The following is a 22,558-nucleotide window of genomic DNA, read 5'->3' on the forward strand; positions in this document are numbered from 1 at the left end:
ATCATTCCGGAATAATAAATAAATATATGCTTTTTTTTGTTTGTTTGTTTATCTGTGGAGGAAAAACGCAGGAAAAGCGAAAACACGAATATGCAAGAACAACTAAAACCCACTAGTATTCAGACTATCTCAACACATTGATAATAGCGAGAAATAATTTTCAGGATATTGTTACCTTAATAATTTAGGTGTCGGAGGGGACTTCAAGTAAATAAATGCACGTAAAATGGAAGTCTGAATGTGAAATAGAATTAAAAGCTTTTTATAGACGTACTTTCTAAAACCTTTTATAAGTGTGAATTATGAGAGTTTCGGTAAATTTTTCCTCATGGGCTATGCACCCATACATGATTTAAGAAAAATCCTTCATTAAGGGCTATGAAACTACATGTGTTTGCGTATAATCATTCAATACGTTCATACTCATATACGTTCAATAACTCATATACATTCGACAGCAAACGTTATTTACTTGGTCTATATGAGGAATATATTGCATATGAGGAAGGTCTTGTGGAATACCTTATATAACCCTGAGTTATTTTTAACCCTATTTCTTCGAATGTCAGCCTTGTTTTCTTTTATTACGCAGTTGTTAAAAAATTAGTTATACTTTTAACCGCTACAGATTTATGAGATTATTAACTTACGAAGAATAATGTTAATGATGTAAAATGCTAAAAGTAAATAAATGATTTTGTTAGCTTTTGCAATTTAAGTTTCTAAACTATTTTAGAAATACTTAGCATCAAAAGTTGAAGCTCATTCAGTTCAGCATGCACTTTGTCGTAATAAACAACTCAGCAATGGAAAGCTTAATAACATAAAAACGGGAAATTATTTAACCTCCGAACTATTGTAGTGTCTATACAGAAATCAGTGATGTTATCTACTTATTACGATTGTTGTAAATGGATTATTACACCAAAAATTATGGACCAATATGTTACATTTTAAAGATGAAGTACGCTTTAAAGAATTATAGTTTCATTAATAGGAAATTATTTTAAAGGAAACTTTTAAGAGGAAAATGAACTAAGAAAGCGATGTTTACCTCTCCACGTCATTTATGAGAACTGTTCTCGGGATTCTATGAGTCATCAAAAACTGCTCGATGAGAGGAATATTTGCAGGGGGAATCATCACATCCACTGCCTGGTTGATAGAACTGGGTTCCTTCCAGAAATCTAGCTAAAAAAAATTAAATTGGCTTTTGTATGTAAATTAGAAAGGTTTAAATTATCTAGCTTAAGATAGAAACTTATGCAGAACATCTGATTTGCTTGTTCTGTACTTTTTTCATCATTTCATCAAGAAACTCTTCTTAGTAGCACTTTTGTCGGATTTTTTTTATTATAAAGACAGAAAGAGCAAACAATTTTCTGAAAAAAAAAAAAAGTGCTCCAGCGTTGCTTATTGGCCACTGGTAAACGTGTTGGTCTTGTTTTCGAAGTATCATCAATAAATGTTTATATATTGCGCCATTCTTTGTTTATTAAAATAAACTTAATAAGCATAGATCTTATGTTTGGAAAACTTTTATCACAATCGAAACGACCTGATGATGAAAATGTGTTTTCACGCTGGAAGTATAAAGTTCAAAAAAGAGGAAAATCGCTGTCTACTCGAGATTTAAACCCCCATCCCCTTAAATGAAGCTTCTTCACTCTGCGTAACGCTCGCACAATGATGGATTCTTCAACTAGTAATACAGTAATGGGTAAAAAGTAAATAATATATATGCGTATTTTATCACTTCCACAAGAGTTGTCATAGACATACGATCGACAGTGCGTAGCGCTGGCACTGTCATAGCACTGACGTGTAGAATCGGCAGTGTATAGGAGGGCAGTGCATACGCTTGATAGGAATGAGCATATGAGACATAGGACTTTACCAACATGATGATACAAGTACTGTTTCTGATGCTACTGATTCCGTGAAGCATCCAACATAGGTTCCGTGCGATTTTCTCAAAATATTTTCATGCAAGTAGAAGCGCATGTGTTCTAATATGAAGACATGCTTCGTAATAGTTATTCTTCACAAATATCTTGGCCTTATTCCCCCGAAAGGTATTTAACAATATTGATTTTATTATGAAATTTCTTAAGTGTTTCTAATATATCTTCGGAACTTGATTCCATTAATAGTTAGTCTAATAGTGTTATGTATTTGTATTAATGGACATAAGAAAAGGTAGTGCTCTGGTACGCCCTTCAGTTATAAGCACAAATGTACGAGGAAGATATATTTTTCTCATAGTAATAGGAGGGGAAATGGCCGCGTCCAGATATAAATTAACAGGTATTAATGAGAGACAACGTATCTAGTTTATTACATTAATTCATATGTTTTGTTCAGCCTTGGGGTACGAAGTTCCATTCTTTCTGCCAAATTGGATTTATTTTAGAGAATACTTTAGATATGACTTTGGTGATTTTATGTTTGTAACTTCGGAAATGAATGTAACAGCTGCGTCTTTAACAAGAGAGTTTCTGGTATTCTGGAGTTTTCGTTTCTGGCATTCTCTGCATGTGATTTCATCCAATCAAGTGAAATTTTAATTTGTCTTTTTCTCTTGGATGAGATAATTTCTTGTGATGTGTGGAAGATTTCTATTGATATTGTATGTAGTGAAGAATCGAGTGGATGGTGAACTAACTGCTTTATTAATTCAGAAGTCAAATAACAAAAATCAGCGTTATATTTTCAAATTTTCACAGGACTAGTTTCGATGGTGGTTTTACCGAACCACCATCGTCAGCTGCAAAAGCGCAAATGAACGAGATAGGATATAATGTGTGTATTTAATTATGGCAAAGCACACGAGGGCTATCTGCCTAAGGGGAGGGATGCCTTCGTGGAGGACTTTCTAAGGGAAACTGGCTCGTATACACGTTACACATGGGAAAAACCACGAAAACGCCCATGCAGCCAGCCCGTTCGCGGTATTTGAACCTCGGACCGAACTACCAGTGTTCAGCGACTTTACCGCTCGGCCGCTGGTGGGCGATAGGATATAATGATCAGATAAGATAAGAAAGCCTGGACAGAAAATAAGCTAGTGGCACCATCTGTTGATGAAACCAGAACTAAAACATAATTTCTTTAAAGGCCGAAGGCAAAGATGGATTGGAACTGGGATCGTCAACTATAACAAAAAGATTTTTTGAATGTGAAATGCCTCTAGAAAAATCCAGTTCTCCAATGAAAGATGTTTTTTGAATAATTTTGGCAGCAGAAAAATTGAAAGTGTGATTTTCGAACCCACAATGTTGGGCAACAGAAGACTTCTGCGTTTCCTTTTTTCTAACGTACGCCTCATGTTCCTTGACGCGAAATTTTAAGGCTCTCTTAAGTTGGCCAATGTAAATTAAGCTACACTGGCAAGGAATCCTTTAAATACCCCAAGAATTCATATCCGGAATGGGGTCCTTGAGTATGGAACTCGGAATTTTATTGATGGGAGAATAAAGGACCCGAAAGTTAAATTTCTGCAAAATATGTGCGACTTTATAGCTAATTGATGGAAAGAAGGGAATGACTACAGAATTTTTATAATGTCCTAAAAAAAACTCCTTTTAGTGTGTTGAGATGAAAATTTTTTAACTGCTTGATTAATAATGTTGGATGAAAAGCCCCTGTCAACAGCTATTGCTTTTAAATAATTTAGTTCTTCATCAAGGGATAGTTTGGAGGAGCCAACTTGAAGAGCACGGAAAACATAGGAATAAAAAGAAGCTAACTTTTGTTTAGTGGGATGACATGATTTAAAGTGTGGTGGAAGGCAAACAGATGAAGGTTTACGGTAAACCGTAGAACTGAAGTTGGATGTGTTATGTGAGACCAGAATGTCTAGAAACGGAAGAGGATTGCAAGTATCAAGTTCAAAAGTTAACTGAATAGCAGGATCAATAGAATTTATTATTGAAAGACCTTTAAATGATCTTTATTACCTTCAAACAGGGTAAAAGTATAGTCTACGTAGGAGACCCATATTGGGAAGTTTAAAGTTTCAAACAATTTTGATTCATAATAATGCATGTAATCAGCCAGGATGGGACCGAGTAGGCTTCCCATGGCTAATCCCTCAGTTTGCTTGTAATATTTATTTTGGAAAACAAAATGTGTTTGTTTCAAACAGAGTTGAGTGAAAGAAATTAGCTCATCAATTTCGATGCAAGAGAAATGAAATTCGCGAAGTCTGGTTTCTAGACATCTTAATGCACCCTCCATTGGAACATTGGTGAATAATGATTTTACATCAAAAGTAACCATGAGTAAATTTCTAGGAGAAATGTTTTTAAGCTTTTTTACAAACTCTATTGAAATTTTTATGGTGTAAATGTTATTGTCTAATAGAGTTGAAAATCTAGAAACTGAATATTTAGCTAATGGATACGAGGCAGTACCTAAATTTGATACAATAGGGAGGAAAGGAATACCACTTTTATGAATTTTGGAAAGAGCATATAATCTGGCACAATTCGCAACAGATGGCAACTGCGTTATTATTAATTGTAGCTTCTATAGTATTTTTAATAGCTAAAATTTATGCTTGGAAAATTACATTTTCTGAGCCCAGGCATCTTTTCCAGTGTATTTTTAGTTTTTCGTTTGTGTAGAAATACAAGCTGTTCCGACATTTTCATCTATTTTCGATCTATCTGCATTGATATTTATAGCGCCTTTAGCAGATTTTGATGTTTAGAGAATTTGCATGGTGTCGGGAGTACAGAGTGCTTGTGTGTACAGAGTGCTATTCAGATCATATTAGTCCGTTTAAGCAAGCTTGATTTCTATGCTGTAATGTTTTGATTCTAACTCTAATAGAAGATATAATAATGGTATTCAGGGTACAGCACAGTATAGCATTAGAAAGTGGTGCAGAAAGAGTATTGTTATAGAAGAGGAAAATATCATTGAATGGTACGGAGGTGTTACTTCTTTGTTATGGGAACAGTCCAGATAACAGCTCAGTAATTAATAATATTCACTATTACTATGTTGAACAATAGCTTATGAATATGAGGATTTAAGTCCCAAACATAGCCCCTTATTTGTTTTTGGAGTTGGCTATTTTTTAAGCTTTAGTTCTGATGTCTTGAAGATGTTCTATCCAGTTGAGTTTTTTTGTCTTTAGTAATTCTAAGAAATTTCAGTTTATTTAAGACCTTGATTTTTTTCCAGTTAATTTCGGAGGTAAGTTTTCTTCGTACGCAGGCCCGTTCCTGGGGGTTTGAATGCCTGCGTGTAGGTTTCTTTTGGGCGCTTTATATAATTTAATAATTTATTTTGGCCTTTGTACAAAAAAAGGCCTTTTTTACCGAGTTTTGGACAAAAAAAATCGTTGGATAATATATTTGTCCTTGCACAAGTAACTTCCACTTTACAAGACTTTATCGCCTGTTAGTTTTGCCGCCTGCGTGAGGGTTATTTGTTGAATATTCGTCAGGAACGGGCCTGTTCTTATGATGTAACTGGGCTTGTTAAGCATCATCGCTTTGAATGATTCTTGCACGTTACATAGTTGGTTGAAGAGTGCGAGAATGCGCTTGTTGCTATCTTTGAGTTTCCCCCCTTGTTCTGCCATAGATGATGAATGCCGTGTTGTCTTTAGTTATGACAAGTAAATTATAAATTTTTAGTGTACTTGTATACGATGGACATCAGCGCTGATAGAATTTGCTGAGTGGTTACTTATTTATAAGTTCCTATAAATAAGTAACCATTCGGCAAATTCCGCGCTGGAAGGACATCAGCATAGGGTCGAAACCTGTAATTTGAGCTGCCATTTCGATCCTGTGTTAGTAGAAGCTGTCGATCCAGTGGCGCCTTTCACTCTGATATTCTAATTTCTTACTAAATGCTCGTAGTTTTTAACATTTTTACTTTGAAACTTTAAGTATTAATTCTTAGTGTTCTGTTCAAATTTTAGTTAATTATCCTATATTTTTTCCTTTATTTTTATATAATAATTTTTCCTCTGCTGTTTAATAGCATTTTTAAGAGTATATAAGACAGATTTTACTTTAAAGATGGCGAGCTAAAGTCGAAACGCTTCTTATTATTTGAATGTTCTTATGCGTAATAAAATACTTTATCTAATCACTGTCTCAAAATTTGGATGCATTTAATCTAAAGAACAATATCGTATTTTCTTTTATCATGAGACATTTTCCAAATATCTTTCACTCTTTGAGATTTTCCAGGAACAGAGTTTTAAAGCATTACTAAAAGAATATTATCATTAACGATGTTTTTCATTCATTCTCATAATATTTCCTTAACAAATCACTTTATATCTTTTCATCTTTATATCTATCTTATTTATCTATTGAATAGATCACAATTTATTCTGATTACCTCGTATATTCTCATAAATATTTTCTTGAAGATCACTTTATAGTTAAGGGGAACAGAGTACAATTTATTCCTATTACCTCATATTTTTCATCCATCTCTTTTAGTGCCTTCAGCAATTCCAGTTGCATTTCATCCATAGGGACCATTCGGAGTACAGCATACCTGAGAAATATAAATTATACAATTTAGCTTTATGAGTAGTACTTCCTCTTTTGTATGGTTAGGAAATTATATTAAAGAAAAAGGTATATAAAACTATTCTTTATCTTTCAAGGTTTTTAGTTGGGTATTTAAAGAATGATGATTATGATAATAAAGGAAAAGAAGTTTAAAACCTCGTGTCAGACGAAATCAGGCCACAGTAATGTGAATATAGATTCGGTGGGTACAAGACAGATAGACTAATTAGCGGGAATGATTGCTCTAGCCTTCCCATGCCACCGAACGAGAGGATAGGCATGTTGTGTACATGGCAAAGAGGGCTGCATTTTAAAACATTACTAAGAGAGGTACAGCACAGTTAAGAACTCTAAAAGCACTAATTAGGGTATGTAAAACAATAACTGAAGTCAACACGTACCATTCGACACTGTCTGCAGAGGATGAGAATTTTTGCAGGGCGCCTATTACTGGAAATACCATTGGCTCTGCACCACTGGCGTATATGGCTGCAGTGTTGCTTCGAACGTCGAATATGTCCAAACGAATAGCATGACATTACCTTTTCACATGAAAGTTGATTCTGCCATGATGATTGTATCAATATTTGGAGACATCTTAAAGAGACATCATGACCGTTACATTATGTATTGCCATAACAATCTGTCACTAAGAGTTATGATTTAGGGTGCCATTAGGTTTCACACCTGCCCCGATACGCATTCCCAATATACTCAATAGCCACCATTACATCTTTAAAATTTTGGAGCCTGATGTCTTTCCCGTGCCTTCAAGGCTTACTTGCGGCCAAATTTCAGCAAAACAGTGCAACATAAAATAATTCTTCTTCACTACCACCAAGATCGCATTACTTCCTTAGCCCGGCTATTCACATGATATGTTGCCCTCTCAACGCGTCTGATGGATTATTGGCCAACAAGTGGTCTAGCATTACATCGCTGGCAGCTACGTCCATGGAGGTAGGAAGTAAGAAGGAGTCGCCCTAAACAAGTTTCTCCGTACCCTGCTCTGAAGCACCGGCGATCCCTACGTGGTGACCAAAACATTGGGTCATTTACCATTGAGTTCTATGGGATTTGACGCGTTCGGGTGTAAATATTTTGTAATTACGTCGCAAATATACATATAAATGTATATATTTTCTTTTTCTACAACACTTCAGAGTCCTAAGTATGTGAAAACAACATATTTTTAAACAAAATTTCATTCTGAACGGAATTAAATGCTATACTTTTCACAGGACAGTTTTCTCAGAATGGTTTAATTTGAATGAAATATTTTCACAAGTTTTCGTTAATTACATTAGAAAAAAAAATTAAGGCAATTCGATTTTATTCGGTTAAGGTACAAAAATTAAGATCAAAGTTTATTGTATTATTAATATTAAAATTATGCATTATTTCTTTTCTATTTATAGAGCTTCTTCCTAAAATACTTTCTTAAATATGACATGATTTTTTGGCTTCTTTTAAATCGAAAAATGTAAGTCAATTTATAATTAATGCTCTATTCGGTTCATTTTAAATTAGAGAATTATTAGGAATTAGCGAAATACTTTAAATAAGTATTTCGCTAATTCCTAGTAATTAAATAGGTATTAAATAGTATTTGACTTTCTCTGAACATTTCTAAAAGGGAATAAAATAAGTTTTTTTTAAAGTATTATTTAAAACTTGTAACTGAGTTATTATAAAATGTAAAGGGAATAATTCTTTTAATTATACTTATCAGACTTTTTTTTTTTACCCTTCATTTCAACAATACATATTCCAAAACTCTTTATTACGTTCTTAAGTGCGCATCTCATAGCATTTGCTTTACAATACCTTTTAACAGATTGCTTTCCAATACGAACAATTCTTGCTTAAATAGTTTTATAACGTATTTGTCAACAGGATTTCAATTTATGTTTACAATTCAATATTAAGGTTATTATATATTTAGATAACATTTATAATCATTTATAAATTAGATACATTTAATAATTAGATTTCTTCACAGTACTTTCACAGTTGTTTATAAGTGAATAAATTCTTCATTTCAAATACATTTATAAATAATTTAATCAATATTTAAGTATTTTGTCAAAGGCGGATACATGCTTTTTGCAAGCAGATGCATAAATACCCATACATATTTCCTATTTTTCATTTCTGGCATGTGCAAATCTTTAATTTCTGTGCATTCACTATATTTTTCGTGTAAAGTAATTTACACTAATTTAGCATACACCCGAAAGTTTTACATAAAAGATATATATGAATATAATTTGAATGAAAATTATAAATATTATTTTTAATATCCACTCAAAGGTCAGTTTTTCTTCAAAATTCCTCCACGATGGCATCTCTCTCTTTAGGCAGATAGCCCTTGCATGCATTACTCTATTTAATAAAAACTTAATCTGACCTATGTGCCTAATTACAAATATTTTAACATACATAATTTTATATTTACATTTAGCCATCAAGTTTCAAACTTTTCAAATCTTCTAGAAAATAAATTTTGGCAGATCTCTTTTAGCAATTTTCTTAAAATCTATATTTTTGTAGTGCAACAGCTTCGAATTTTATAAAACAAATTCATAATCAAAATCGCTGTTGTTAGTTATCGAAAAATAACCAAGATGTGATTTTTGCGTAAATGTCAGTAAACTATACAAATTGCTATTATCCATTACACTATGAATGTTTCTTTCATGCGAGAGTGTCCCTTTTTCGATTTCTGTGGAACTGTCGTGTGTCGAAATACTATCAGAATCTTGTCAAGCGAGCTTCTGAATGTAAACAAAGAACACCCTGTCTGGTGACCCAAGCTTCAAAGCAGTGCTTCACTTCTAGCGCGGAATGGCCCCTCCTCCCTTTCCTACCTCCATGGCTACGTCAGATCACCTATCAACACGTGGGAACAGTATCGAATTGACATATCTTAAGCATACTTCCAAAGCCTCTTCTATCAGGGCGGAAGCATGCCACAGTTATTGCTAGCCATGATGGCTATATAATACTAATTTCTACGTGTTTGAAAGAGAATGTAATTTTAATTCGATTCTAAAGGAGATGTATAATTTTAATCAATTAACCCTTGTATGTTATTTCACTAATATACTTGGGCTTTGATAGCTCTTGTTCTTCGTGGTTTGTATTTTGTGTGGCTACCACTGCAGTAGGTACTTAAATTAGTACATGTGTTTCTATATGCATTTTAATTCGTAAAGTTCTTACTTTAGTAATTTCTCTCAAAAGAACAAAACAATGAACCCCCCCTCAAAAAAAAAGGAATATATTTGTAATTTATCTCGACTTAAATCAAAAATTAGGGTGGTAAAAACATGCAAATAAATACAGTATGCTATAGAAATTTAAAAGAATCATGACATTCCATTTATTTAAACTGAATTCAGATGAACTGAATGACTTCCGAGAAATCTGAGGGACTGCACATTTCCAAAAAGCTATTGATAAACTTTCGAAACCTTTATTCTGCTTAAAAACTTCAGTACCAGACATTCGTATATGAGAACTTTTATAGACATTGCATTGGATTATTTATTTAAGGGAAAAAAAAAACATATTTAGAATTTTAGAATGACACAAGAATAGAAAAACAAAAAGGACTAAATTTTATTTGAAGATACTCAAAAATTCGACAATCCAAATAATTGGCATTTACCAGAATGTAACTTTAATTTCGCCTACCAAATTCAAATCTATATGACTTCAGACACAGCTTTCACACTCATATCAAGCCGTTTTAGTAAGTGAAACAAATATATTTCGGTACTTATGTATTAACGCAACGACCTTGGCGTCGTTTGGAGTTTTTTACAGAAGAAAAAAGTTATTCGGTGAATTTTTGGCATTGCAGCTTATAATGGATATGGTTACCTAAAAAACTGTTATGCGCAGTGCTGCCATAGTTTGGCGACTTCAGAAAATTTGGTGTCTTCTACTAAGGTGGTTGCGATAATACGCAAGTACCTCTATTTAATGTAGTATAAATCATACTATCAAGAGAATTAGAGTTTTAGGGCTGAGAATATCTTCTTCGATTAAAAATAAACCGAACATGAGGCTAAAAATTACTAGCAGTTTAAACCTGCTATAATACGATCGTTTTTTGTTTTGTTTTTTTTTTTTTTTTTTTTTTTTTTTTTTAACTGGGATCATAAATGCAAGGCGGAGTCTTCACAGGGAAACTCGGATATATGAAAGTCAGTGTGAAGAGACCATTAAATCAGCTGGAAGTGCTAACTACTTTACATCACGACAGTGATCGTGAATTAGGTAATTTCTTATATTGTTCTCCGGTTAAAATGCGATTGAGATGAAACACAACAGCCAGTCGACCAAATCCAGGCGGTGATGATTTATTGACCACCACATTTTAGTTCACTAGATATTATCAAATATTTCGAACCTGAAAACTCAACTCTGTCCAGTTCGGGGTCTTCCAAGTTCCAGCCGAACGTGCAAACCACATATACAGAGGGTAAAAAAAGTACTGGCAATTGCCTCTAATTGATCATATTACCTAACAAAGGAAATGATTGACAATTTTAGCTGGACATTACAAACACAGGAGGTAATAAACACACAAATCCTAATGAAACTTTCAATTTAATATGTCTTCTACACAAAATATACAACAAAAACGTAAAATTGCACATAAAAAATATTAGCAAAGTTCTAACTGCCATGCAAATTTTGTTATGTTGAGGTTGCGTGTTTAGACTGATAAGAAACCTTATTAGTATAAAGTCTGCAGTGTTACTTCAAAACCTTTAAAACGTTATTTTCCTAATACTGTGATAAAATGGCTTTAAAGTCGAAGGGGTTGGATGTTAATGTTAAAACATGATTATTCAGCTCAGAAATGAGGGTTTAACTTATCGTGCTATAGAAATACAGCTGAAGATAAGTTTGTTTACTGTTAGGAGTGTTATAAAAAAGTTCAAAGAGACAGAATCGAGAGAAAATAAGATTAGAAGTCGATGGCCTTGAATATTTTCTGCAAGGGAAAGCGTGGCATTATTAAAGAGGTTAAGAGAAACTCTAAAATAATTGCTACCCCAGTTGACCAAAGATGTTGCTAATACTTCTCTTAAAACTTTTAGTGTACAAACTATGCGAAATGTCTGACATGGAGGAAGTTATTATGGAAGGTCAGCTAGAAAGAAACCATTCATTTCAGAAATAAACAGGAGAAAGGGATTATATTTTGCAAAATCTCATTTTAATGTATCAGAAGAATTTTGGTTAACTGTTATTTGTCCGACGAATCGAAGTTTAACATTTTCGAGAGTGATGGACGACAATATGTGTGGAAAAAGCCTATCACCGAAGTGGAAAAAACAACATTTCAAACCGACTGTGAAACATGTTGGAGGAACGTCGTAGTTTTGGTCTGAATCAAGCCTAGTTGCACAACATCTCAGTCGTAATTGCATATTTGTTCAGTGTATTATTAACGGAATTGGTAGCCTGTGCTTCATTGATGGTATTGTGACAGCACGCATGTACATTGACATATTGCGCCATAACATGAAATTCAGTGCCTCAAAACTTTGGCTTAGGAACATCATTTGTGTTTCAACAGGACAATGAGGCTAAGGATACAGTGAACCTCATCTGGCAATAGTTACTCTATAACGCTTCTCGCCAGTTAAAGACATCGCCTGACATAAACTCAATTGAAAATTTATGGCACAACTTGGACCTAGAAGTCAGGAAACATAAAATTTCGTGTAGGAAGATGAACTTAAGCGTATACTCCTGCAAGAATGACACAAAATTCCCAGCAGGATTTTTTACACAGCGAGGACTTTGGTTTTCTCTATGAGAAATAGATTACAAGCTGTCATAGATACAAAAGGTATAAATGCAAAGTAGTAAATTTTGTCCCTACATTTTGCTGTATTGTCATGCTAATACTTTTTTGACATGCAAATTTACGTTTTTGTTGTATATTTTGTGCAAAAGGCATATTAAAACAACCGTTTCATTAGTTTTGTGTCTTTATTGCCTCCTGTGTTCATTATGTTCCAGCTAAAATTATCAAGCATTTCTTTTGTTAGCTAAGATGATCAATTATAGGCAATTGCCAATACTTTTTTTACCCACTGTACCACGAGAACGTACAAGGGGAAAAATCCTTTAAAAGTATTAAATATGTGTCGGGTAATCTTAATTACAATACCAAAACCTTCACTACCGAACATGTTACACAATTTTAGTGTACTTTGATTTTTTTATTACGCGCGGGATAAAAATTGAATCATGGCTTCGAAATCTTTTTACTTGCGTAAGGCTGCCTGTACCGGCGTAAAAAAAACGCTTAATTTCGTAAAAATCTGGCATGACATTATGCGAAGCAGCCTAGTTGCACAACATCTCAGTCGTAATTGCATATTTGTTCAGTGTAACACTTAAGCCATAAGTTACGCAAAAGCGTTTTTTTTTGAGTAATTATGCTGCTATTTTTATGTTAGATTTAAAGTAATATTTCCAGTAGCATTTCTGAGAATCGAATTCCAGCACTGCAATAATTGCCATTAAATGAGCTATGTTCTTCAACAGCGTGACTTCAACAAGGTGAAATTATTATGCGTACAGAAACAAAAATGCTTTGCGAAGTTCACATCCCCTTTTTCCTATGATTTTGCCTAAAATATTTCACTGAAATGTGTCGTGAACAGCATTTTCGTGTTCTCAATTTTTTTAATCTAGGGGGTTGTTTTTAAATCTTCGCAGTCCATGCAATTATTCAAGCATTTTGAACTTGTGCGCGTTTATTTATTTACTTATTTTTTTAAGGAAAATTACATGAAGGCTACCTGCCTAACAGAGAAATCTTCGTGGATGTTTCTTTAGAGATGGCAAAGAACGCGAGAGCTATCTACCAAAGGAAGGGATGTCTTCGTAGAGGAAACCATTTCGTATTCATACTACGCAAGGGAAAAACTAAGAAAGAAACACATGCACCAGCTCGTTCGCCTAGGCTAGAATTCGAACCGAAGTACCAATAACCAACGGGTTTCACCCCTTTGCCATTTACGAGGAGAATTCTTCGTGGAAGATTGTCTAAGTTCCTGTATGGTTGATTATCTGAATAAGCAAAGCCACGAGGGCTGCCTAAAGGCCGGACTTTCTATGAAAAACAGGTGGAAGAGAAACTGGTAGTTTCTAGGACAAACTCGGCCACTGGTGAGGCTCAGCTCGTATACATGTACAAAATCACGAAAATACCCATTTTATCGGTATTGAAACCCTAAAATTTACTCATATAATCTGTGTCGGATTTATGCGTACTTCAGCTGAACTGTTGGAGCCCTTTCATGTTACAATGCTGTATAATTGTCATTTTAACAAAACTTATCTTTAGGAGGGTCCTTAAGAGGTGCTCACATTAAGGCTTATCAGAACTAATAGAGACATCTGCAACAGCAGATGCTGCTCCACGGTTTTTCTTCACTTGAAAAATCTAAACTTCACGTATAGCGAAGATAATCAACAAGTGGAACCGACTTCATTAGCTCAGATAAACTCCAATGTGAATGGCCACTTAGAAAGCATGGCAACAGTGACTTTCAAGACCTCATGAATACGCCTCTGCGTGTAATTCAAGCAAACTTGGGTACTTATGTATTAACGCAACTGTCTTGGCGCTGTTTGGTGACTTTTTAACAGATGAAAAAGTTTGTTATCGGGTGCAAGATGGTGATTTTCGTGACTTTTTTTACAGATTCCCAAACTATCGATATTCATTGTAAGTCGGTAAACGTTATCAACACATAAAAAGAAAGTATATTTTAAGGAATTTAAAACACAAATTTTAATTATTAAATAAGGACTGCATGATACATTAAAAAAATAAAACACATTCTTCTTCAAATCTTTCTGGAATTTTTTTTTTTTTTTTTTTTTTTTTTTTTGGTGCTATTCTTTTCTTGGAACACACAGGGATCTGTTTTAGCTTTAAAAAATTCCGGAGACTCCGGCTTCGTGTAATACTCAGCAACAGCGGTTATCGAGGAAACGCATTTCTCGTTGTTCTGTTTAGAAAAGTTTCAGCAAAACTCCTTATTCTTTCAGAAATTGTACCGGTTTCTTCCATTACTAGCAAATTTCACAAGCTCATGTTTTAAAACTTAGGCAAAAAATATTATGATTTGTTTATAAAAACCATTGGAACTTGGAAAACAACAAGAAAGAACAAATACGAAAATGGCGGCGTTGATTGAAGGATTGTTATGAGCAAGGTTGCCGGAAGAATGCTTATGCGCGTGCTTGTCAGACTTTGGCACATTCTTAAAATTTAGCCACTTCTATTACCACTTCCACAAGCAATTAATTACGCAAGTACCCAAAACTTGAATGTATATTTCTCTTTATTATATGGTTAGCTTGAAGTTGCTGGCAGCGTTAAGCGAAAGCACAGTTCTTCATTGACGATGTTGACTGCTTAGTGCAATGTTTCTCGTATGGACACCAGAACTATTGTGCAAAAATGAAACTACCTTTATAACAGTGCCGTTGTATAAGTGAAATTATTTTGTATAATTCACGTCGTGATTTATATTATTTTCTGATTTATATGTTAGAAGAATAAATTGCAATCGTTTCTGGATATTACAACGATATCCAGACATGGTGGTGCTAGTACCTGTGTGAAAGTTGCTCTATTCAAGTCAAAAGTTGGCCTTTCTAAAGGTGCTGACACTTTTATGGCAGACATTGCACGAAGCATTTCTCCTTGGCTTAGATAATACGCATGTTTTCTGAATTTCTGTGTGTAATTTAAGAGGAGAAAGAAAAAAATTGCAGAGGTGGTAAAAAGAGAAGATAATATTCTGACATATCCAAGTATTATTTATATTAATATGATTTTATTAATAAACTACTAAGCAATATCTTATGCACATTGATTAGTTAAGTTTAAAATAATTTAATACTAAATATATTTCATTGGTTCATAAATAAAGGCAATAATATGTATAATTAAAGCAGGTTTATTTACTAGTTTTGTAATTAAATTAATATTAATTATTAATTTCATCGTTTTTATTTATGATAACATTACAATTAAGGATAGTTTAATGTCGAGTGGATCTAAGTCTGCTTATTACAAATGTTTTCTCTCCTATGTAACATGAATACGACACAGTTTCCGTTAGAGCATCCTTCACCAAAGCATCCCTCTCTTTATTCTGGCGCCTTGTCACGATTGATTAAACAAACATAAACCCTATATGGCGAAAAGGAATTTCTAACATACATTAGTGTAATAAAGCTTAAATGCTGAACACATTTCAAAGTATGGAACAGTAACAATTACTAGACAAATTATTAAACAGAGAAATGATGCTCATCAAGTTTTAGATTTATAACAACTCCATACTGTTTATTTCCATATACTGAAACTCAGTTAATTTATTAGCTAGAACTGTCTTCCACCAAGAGCTGAAACTTACGCTTTTGGCTGAATAATAACTTTAGTTTACTTTAGTTACTGAATTTAGCCTTGCTCAAAGTTACCGATCTTAAGCTTCTTGTATCGCCGTCCAGTCGGTACAGTGGTTAGGGCAACCGACTGCGATACCAAAGGGCCTGGGTTCGAATCCCGAAGAAGGCATGGCTGTCACTGTCCGTCCCCTTCATAGGAGTCAAAGGTGGCCCACCTTTTACGTGCCTCTATAATAAAGTGACGATCACTTCTGGCCTTAGTAGTGGCCAAGACGAAGTCGGCTGTGGGCCCACCATTGGGACAGAAAAAAGGAAGCTTCTTGTATCTATTGATCGATTCTTAAACTTTCTAAAAGCTAATAATAATAGATCTATTAATAATCAAAGAATTAAAATAGGGAAGACTATTAATCTTCATGATATGCTGCATCTTATAACTGAATTATTTTATGTATTTATTACATGCTCCGCCATTTAGCCCTACACATAAAGGCTACCCCGCGGAGGACTCAAAGTTAGTAGCCCGTAGCTACGTTACACATGGGAAAAAACACGAAAATGCCCATGCAGCCAGCTCGTTCGTCGAGACTCGAGCCCCAGACCAAACTACCAGTGTTAAATGGCTTTCAACGCTCGGCCGCTGGTAAGGTTTATTCTATTAGATTATTTAATTTAGACAAAGAACACTCGGTCTATCTGTTAAAACTTTATCGCAGTTTTGACCAAAGGTTGTATCAGATTAGGTTAGATTACTTGGGTTATATGGGAAAGCGTAGGAGGGCTATCTGCTTAAGGGAGAAAAAGTCTCTGTGAAAGACTTTTTAAAAGAAACCGGATGAGATTCATATCACAAACAGGAAAAGCCGCAAGAACTCAAATACAGCCAACCCACTCGCCAGAATTTGAAACCGGGTCGAACTACTAGTGTCCAACGATTATACCTTTCTGCAGCTGATGAGCTTTGACTAATTGAGACCCCCAGGGCACCCTGGGTTCCTCTTACCTCTTCACTAACGTCTCGATAGATTTTTAAGTCTCCATGTTTGTGGTTTCAAACGTAACGGTGCGGGAATCCGTTCGACGTATCTAACGTACGCAGTGATGAAGCAATCATCCCGAAACAACGTATCAGAAGACAATAAACAGATGTTTCCAGCATGCATTTTTTTTAATAATTGATGAAACAGAGGAAGATAAAAAATGCATCATGATTGATAAATCATTATCTGAGGAATTTGAAGCTTGGATATGAGAGCATCAAAAGAAACAGAATTGCTGATAAAGGATTTAATTTGACTTTTCAACTATGGAAAAATTCAGGAGAGAAAGAGATATATTCTTGCAGAGAACTTTCTAGCAGAAATCGGATATATGAAAAAACCGTCATCCAGTTCGCCCACTAAACCGCCACATCCAGGCAAATTTCCAGTTCATTGTCCGTTTGATCTCTGACTTGTAATGGTGGACGACATTTACCAGTTTTTCTCAATCGACCTGCTGTCTATCAAGTACCTGCTGTTGCTGTTACTTAGCTCCTCACTTGTCTTACAGTAACATTAGCCCAAGCCCACGAAAGTGGCAGTACGGTGTAGCTCAGTTCTGCCCTCAGTTTTGATGAAGAGCTTCCCGGAGGAAGGTGGTGACGGTACGACGGTCTCCCATCCCTTTTCCCTACCACAAACCGCTCGAGAGGACTTTCGGCGGGGAAGCGCTGTAAAAGGGGGCATTCCCGGCGACAATCATGTACAGCCTATAGTCTGATTATTCAGTAGAACATACATTTCGTTTACTGTTTTTCTTTTCTCTTTCCTTTGGCAGATAAGGATTAAACAGATGATGTAACAATTAAGTTATAGCTTATAAATTTGCTGCGAACGAAATCAGAAGCTATAGCTGTCATTCAAGAGTTTGGTAGGATTACCGAAATGTCATTAAAATTGTTTTGCCGCCAAAAAATTCTTTGTACCAAAAAATAAAATCATCAAGGAAATATAAGCTGATATAAGTGCCAAAGTGTTATGTTACTGCACAGAAATAAAAAATGAGTGAATGCGTTTAGTTAAATGGCACGCACGGCTAACTTCGAGTCGTACGGTGCGATCGATCGACGAGTAGAATACAAGTTTTCAAGTAAAACAATTTAAGACATGAAAAGATGATAAAATTATCAAGTTGCCAGTATCCTTCGTGGCATTAGCATGGACAAAAAAAAAAAAAAAAAAAAAAGCGATTTTCCCTGTTCTCTCTAACACGTTCTCGGTACAAATTCCTGTTTAGAGTTTTAAACCTAAATCAAGGCAAACTTAATGTTTCAAATCTCAGAGATATGGACACATTCAAGCTGCCTTTCTTAATAAAGAAAGATGCCTGAAATACTAAAAATCATAAGACGTTTAATTGCTAATTAGAAAAAAAAAAAAAAGATAAACCCACCATACTTCGCTTTATGAGACCTCTGTGCAGGTGAACGTGTTTCCAGCTATAAAATTTGTCCAAAATATCCAAAGGAAAGCGATGCCTTCAAAGCACTCTGAACAGAGAAAGTGTTCCCCAAGACAGCCAAAGATAATTCCCAGTAAAACCAACAATATATTTCAAGATCAACTAAAATGTAGCGAAGTTACTCAAAATCGCAGCAACGGTAATCCATCTTAAAAAAAAATCACCGATATCAAGAAATTAATTTTAGTACTGAAAATTTCTGTAATAAAATCATTAGCCCTGAAATTTCTCCAAATAGATGAAAGATTAGGCTAAGCTATTAGAGTACACAAGGGATATCTAGGTCAAGGAAGGGATACTTTCGTGGAGAACTGAGGACACATTACACATATTACTTTACACGTTACATTGCTTGCATTACACATATTACTTTACACGTGGAGAAAAACTCGAAAACTATCTATGCATTTAGCCCGTCTGCCTGTGACTGAAGGCGTGTCAAACTTCCAGAAGTCAACGTCTTAATATAATCGGCCACTCCCAAACAAATAAAAAAAAGCACTGATTTTCAGCCAGGATATATCTTGCAATTAAAACGACCATTAAAGCAAATAAATCGAAGAATTTGACTTTGACTAACTACTTTCATTGGAACCAGCTCAAGCAGTGTATCAAGACGACTTGTTTTTCACTACTGACATGTTTATACATTACAGTATTACAAAAGAGCGCTTCGCTTTATGAAACTACAGCTTCCAATGTGATGTAGTAGCAGTATGATCTAGCGGTATGTATTCTAAGAGAAAGCTTTAGATGCATTCTCAAGATATGAGTTCACTCCAAAATCAGGATGCGAAATTCAAATACTAGTATTATTTACAAAATTAATATTAGATTTAAAACAAAACAATAAAATGTTGATAATATAAATCAAAAGATTTAACAACGGTATTGCTATAATGCCGCAAATTAAAGTTTTAAACATGTAAATACAAACATTGGTATTATTCTGTTATCGGGATCGGAGTCGTTGCCAAATGTTTTGCTAAACTCGCCAAGGGATTGGTTCACATGAAGCCGCCAATGTTTACTTCTAAAGTCGTTACAATGATAACTTTTTCAAGAAAAAGTAAAAGAACGTCTTTTCAAATTTGGCAACAAGAATGCAAATTCCAAAGATGTAGCGGTCACTTGTGTTTAAATATTATTGTATATACCACGGATTTTAAAATTTGGACTTGCCTAACGATGAAATATCTTCCACACAGTTTCCTCAGGAATGAGGAATTATTCAATCTGAAAAAAAGTGCACGAAAAACAATAAAATTACTTTTTTTTTCAGCTTCCTTTCGCAAGTTGTTTAATTTACATTAAAATTTCTAATTTTACGAATATTTGTTATTATTTTTTCCCTTGGATTTTTTTTCAACTTAACCGTATCGTATTTAATTTATTGTAATTTAAATATTTTGGTGATTATTTTTATGCTTCGAATTTTCGGCCAGATCGTCAACTTTTGGCGATATTTGAATCCAGTCACGATAATAGAACCGTATCCAAACATTTAATTATGAAATATTCCCTTAATTTGCATTTTATCTGAATTAAATAGAAATTGGTGCAGAATTCAAATATAATTCAGATAAAAAAATCTTAATAGCAATGTATTAACGTATTATCTTCTAGTGGAGACGAAAATCAGCACAATTTGTTTATGCTGAGAAGAAAAAGTCATCTAAATTGCCGTTTTCTATTCTTAAAAGCGTAAATTTGCATTTGTGTAATCAACATACAGTGTTGAGTTTTCTCAAGGTAAAGTGTTTACATGCTTAAATTAGAGGGGGGGGGGAATTAAAAGTTCTATTTCATCTTGAAACTTGAACTAATAGCTAAATCATTTTGGAACTATATACCAAATTCCGAAATTTTAAGATTTATAATGACATTTTTAACTATCATGAATAAATTTGTTCACTCATTTAGGTAAAAAAAGCGTTTCAAAAATGCCTAAATGATGACGAATACGTTTTTATCAAATTAAATAAAACTTTATTTAAAAAGTGCTTATAAAACCCGTGCTTAGTAATTATAAAATCCAATGTTTATCGCATAGCAATTAATTACTTACTTATAGTAATCCATTTTAATTTAATAAATACATCTTCATTTAGTTATTTTGACTATTTCTATTTAAAGTCTGCAGTAAGAAATTTTTAACTAAGAGAAAATTAAACTATGCATTTTTCTATCTACATTTCTCGTTTTTTCTATTCGCAAAACTTTAACATTAAGTTTGCATATTAGTTCAGTTCTATACTTAAGCTCAAACTCAAATTACATGAAGTACACAAAATAATTTTCTTGTCACGTTAATAAACTATTTTCAAGATTCGAATGTTTGCGACAGTGGATGTAATTTTGCGTTAGCTTAAATATACGAACGTTTCGAATATAACATGGCAGATCATTTCTGAAAATGTTTAATAAAGGAAGAAGAAAATGGGGAGAAAACTGTCCCCCAAACTATCTAACATATAACAGTTTAATGAATTCAAGGTGTTCTATAAGAAAGAACGTTAATATCCTATAATGGAATCAAAACTAAATAAATATATTTCCTTTAATGTAAAATTACGGAATATGCAAAGAATTATCTTAAAATAAAATTCGAATTTTAAGCGGTGGATCTCAGACAAGTCAGAAAAACTTTTAAAGATGGAAAAGGCACCGTTTTTCGTTCGATTAATCAGGAATAATGTTCGATTTACTTGCTGTTCAATATTTAAATTTACTTCGAAAACATAAATCTGACTGAGTTTAACTGACCAATAGCTCATAATATTATATATATATATAGATATAGATATAGATATAGATATAGATATAGATATAGATATAGATATAGATATATTGGATTTGGAACAAAATGCTTTAATTTGCGAAACAAGAACTCAAAATCACAAATTTTAAACTGTGATTTGATGCATGGAATTAAGAATGCGTGAACTGAATTCGCATTCGAAATGCGTCAAAACCGAATTCAAATGTCATCACAAACTTGTACTAAAGAAAAAGTAAATAGCAGATGAAATTATTATAACTTACCTATGAAAATGGCGTTCATTTTCAGGAGTGGTGAAATTCAGGCATTGAAAATAACTGATCTTGAATATTAGAATGAAGCAGAGAGCGATCAAATTGCAACCTTTCATGCCGGCTGTAATTTCAAGGTGAAGAGAGTCCTCGAAATCGTTGCACCTTAACAACCCGCACAACTTTCGAGTGCAACTTCTTTTTATAACTCATATAAATTTCATTCGGGGAATAGTGGCATATGTGGCTTTTTACTCCTATTATTGCATTAACGTTAAACCTACCATGACCGGTCAAATAAGTGTTTACAAACATTTGATTAGAAAATTCGCATATAATGTTAATGATTTTCCTTATTTCGCGAATTTTTTTTAAATGTACACAATAAGTTCCACAATCCTTCTTTTTATTTCGTTCAGTATGATAAAAATATGTAATCTATCATGACCATTCATATCACCCTAGAGAAAATTTTATATGCTTATAAGGTTATTAGAACAGAAGCATGACGTACATGCATTTTCTACGCATTGTTACCAGTTTTTCTGCACGTTTCTGCCAGGACGTTGCGCAGTAAGATCTGTTTAAAATAAACGCGTGTTAACATTTCATGTTGCAAGTATCACTTTAATGTAAAAAAAGGCGGCAAAAGCTAATAAATATTAGTAGTTAGCTTACATTTTGTTTTTAGTTTGTTACTTTGTTCTTAACATTTAGGCACAAGTGTCAAAACACATAAAACAAAAGTATTCACATTGTTGGAAGGGTGAAAACCACAAATGCTCATAAAGTTTACGCTTTCATTCTTTTGAGGAACAGTATTTGGGCTATCTCCAACAAGAAAAGTTCAAAAGGTTAAGAATGGAACTATGTTGGCAAAACTTTCAGCAAAATATGCAATGTGAAACTTAGTGATAGAATGGAGCAAAATGGGCTCTGTGACGAATAAAACCGTAACTATCCAAAAAGAGCTCAAACATCAGAAAATATTGAAGACAGTCTAAAACCAA

General features: G+C 33.9%; 1 protein-coding gene across 1 annotated transcript in view; it reads right to left on the bottom strand.

Moving 5' to 3' along the window:
- Positions 1 to 21,717, bottom strand: part of LOC118200864 (carboxypeptidase B-like) — a 63,014-nt gene extending 41,297 nt beyond the window's left edge. Inside the window, exons 1-3 of the mRNA XM_085820039.1 lie at positions 21,561 to 21,717; positions 6,447 to 6,531; positions 1,055 to 1,191 (exon numbers count right to left, since the gene is read on the bottom strand). Coding sequence (XP_085676165.1) covers positions 1,055 to 1,191; positions 6,447 to 6,531; positions 21,561 to 21,667 — 329 coding nt within the window. The 5' untranslated portion in view covers positions 21,668 to 21,717. The remainder of the gene's footprint in view (positions 1 to 1,054; positions 1,192 to 6,446; positions 6,532 to 21,560) is intronic.
- Between the last annotated feature and the right edge of the window lie 841 nt (positions 21,718 to 22,558).

Source organism: Stegodyphus dumicola, chromosome 7 (assembly GCF_044657685.1).
Source record: "Stegodyphus dumicola isolate Sdum_Otavi_A_Nest chromosome 7, ASM4465768v1".
In the NCBI taxonomy this organism is placed as follows: Eukaryota; Metazoa; Arthropoda; class Arachnida; order Araneae; family Eresidae; genus Stegodyphus; species Stegodyphus dumicola.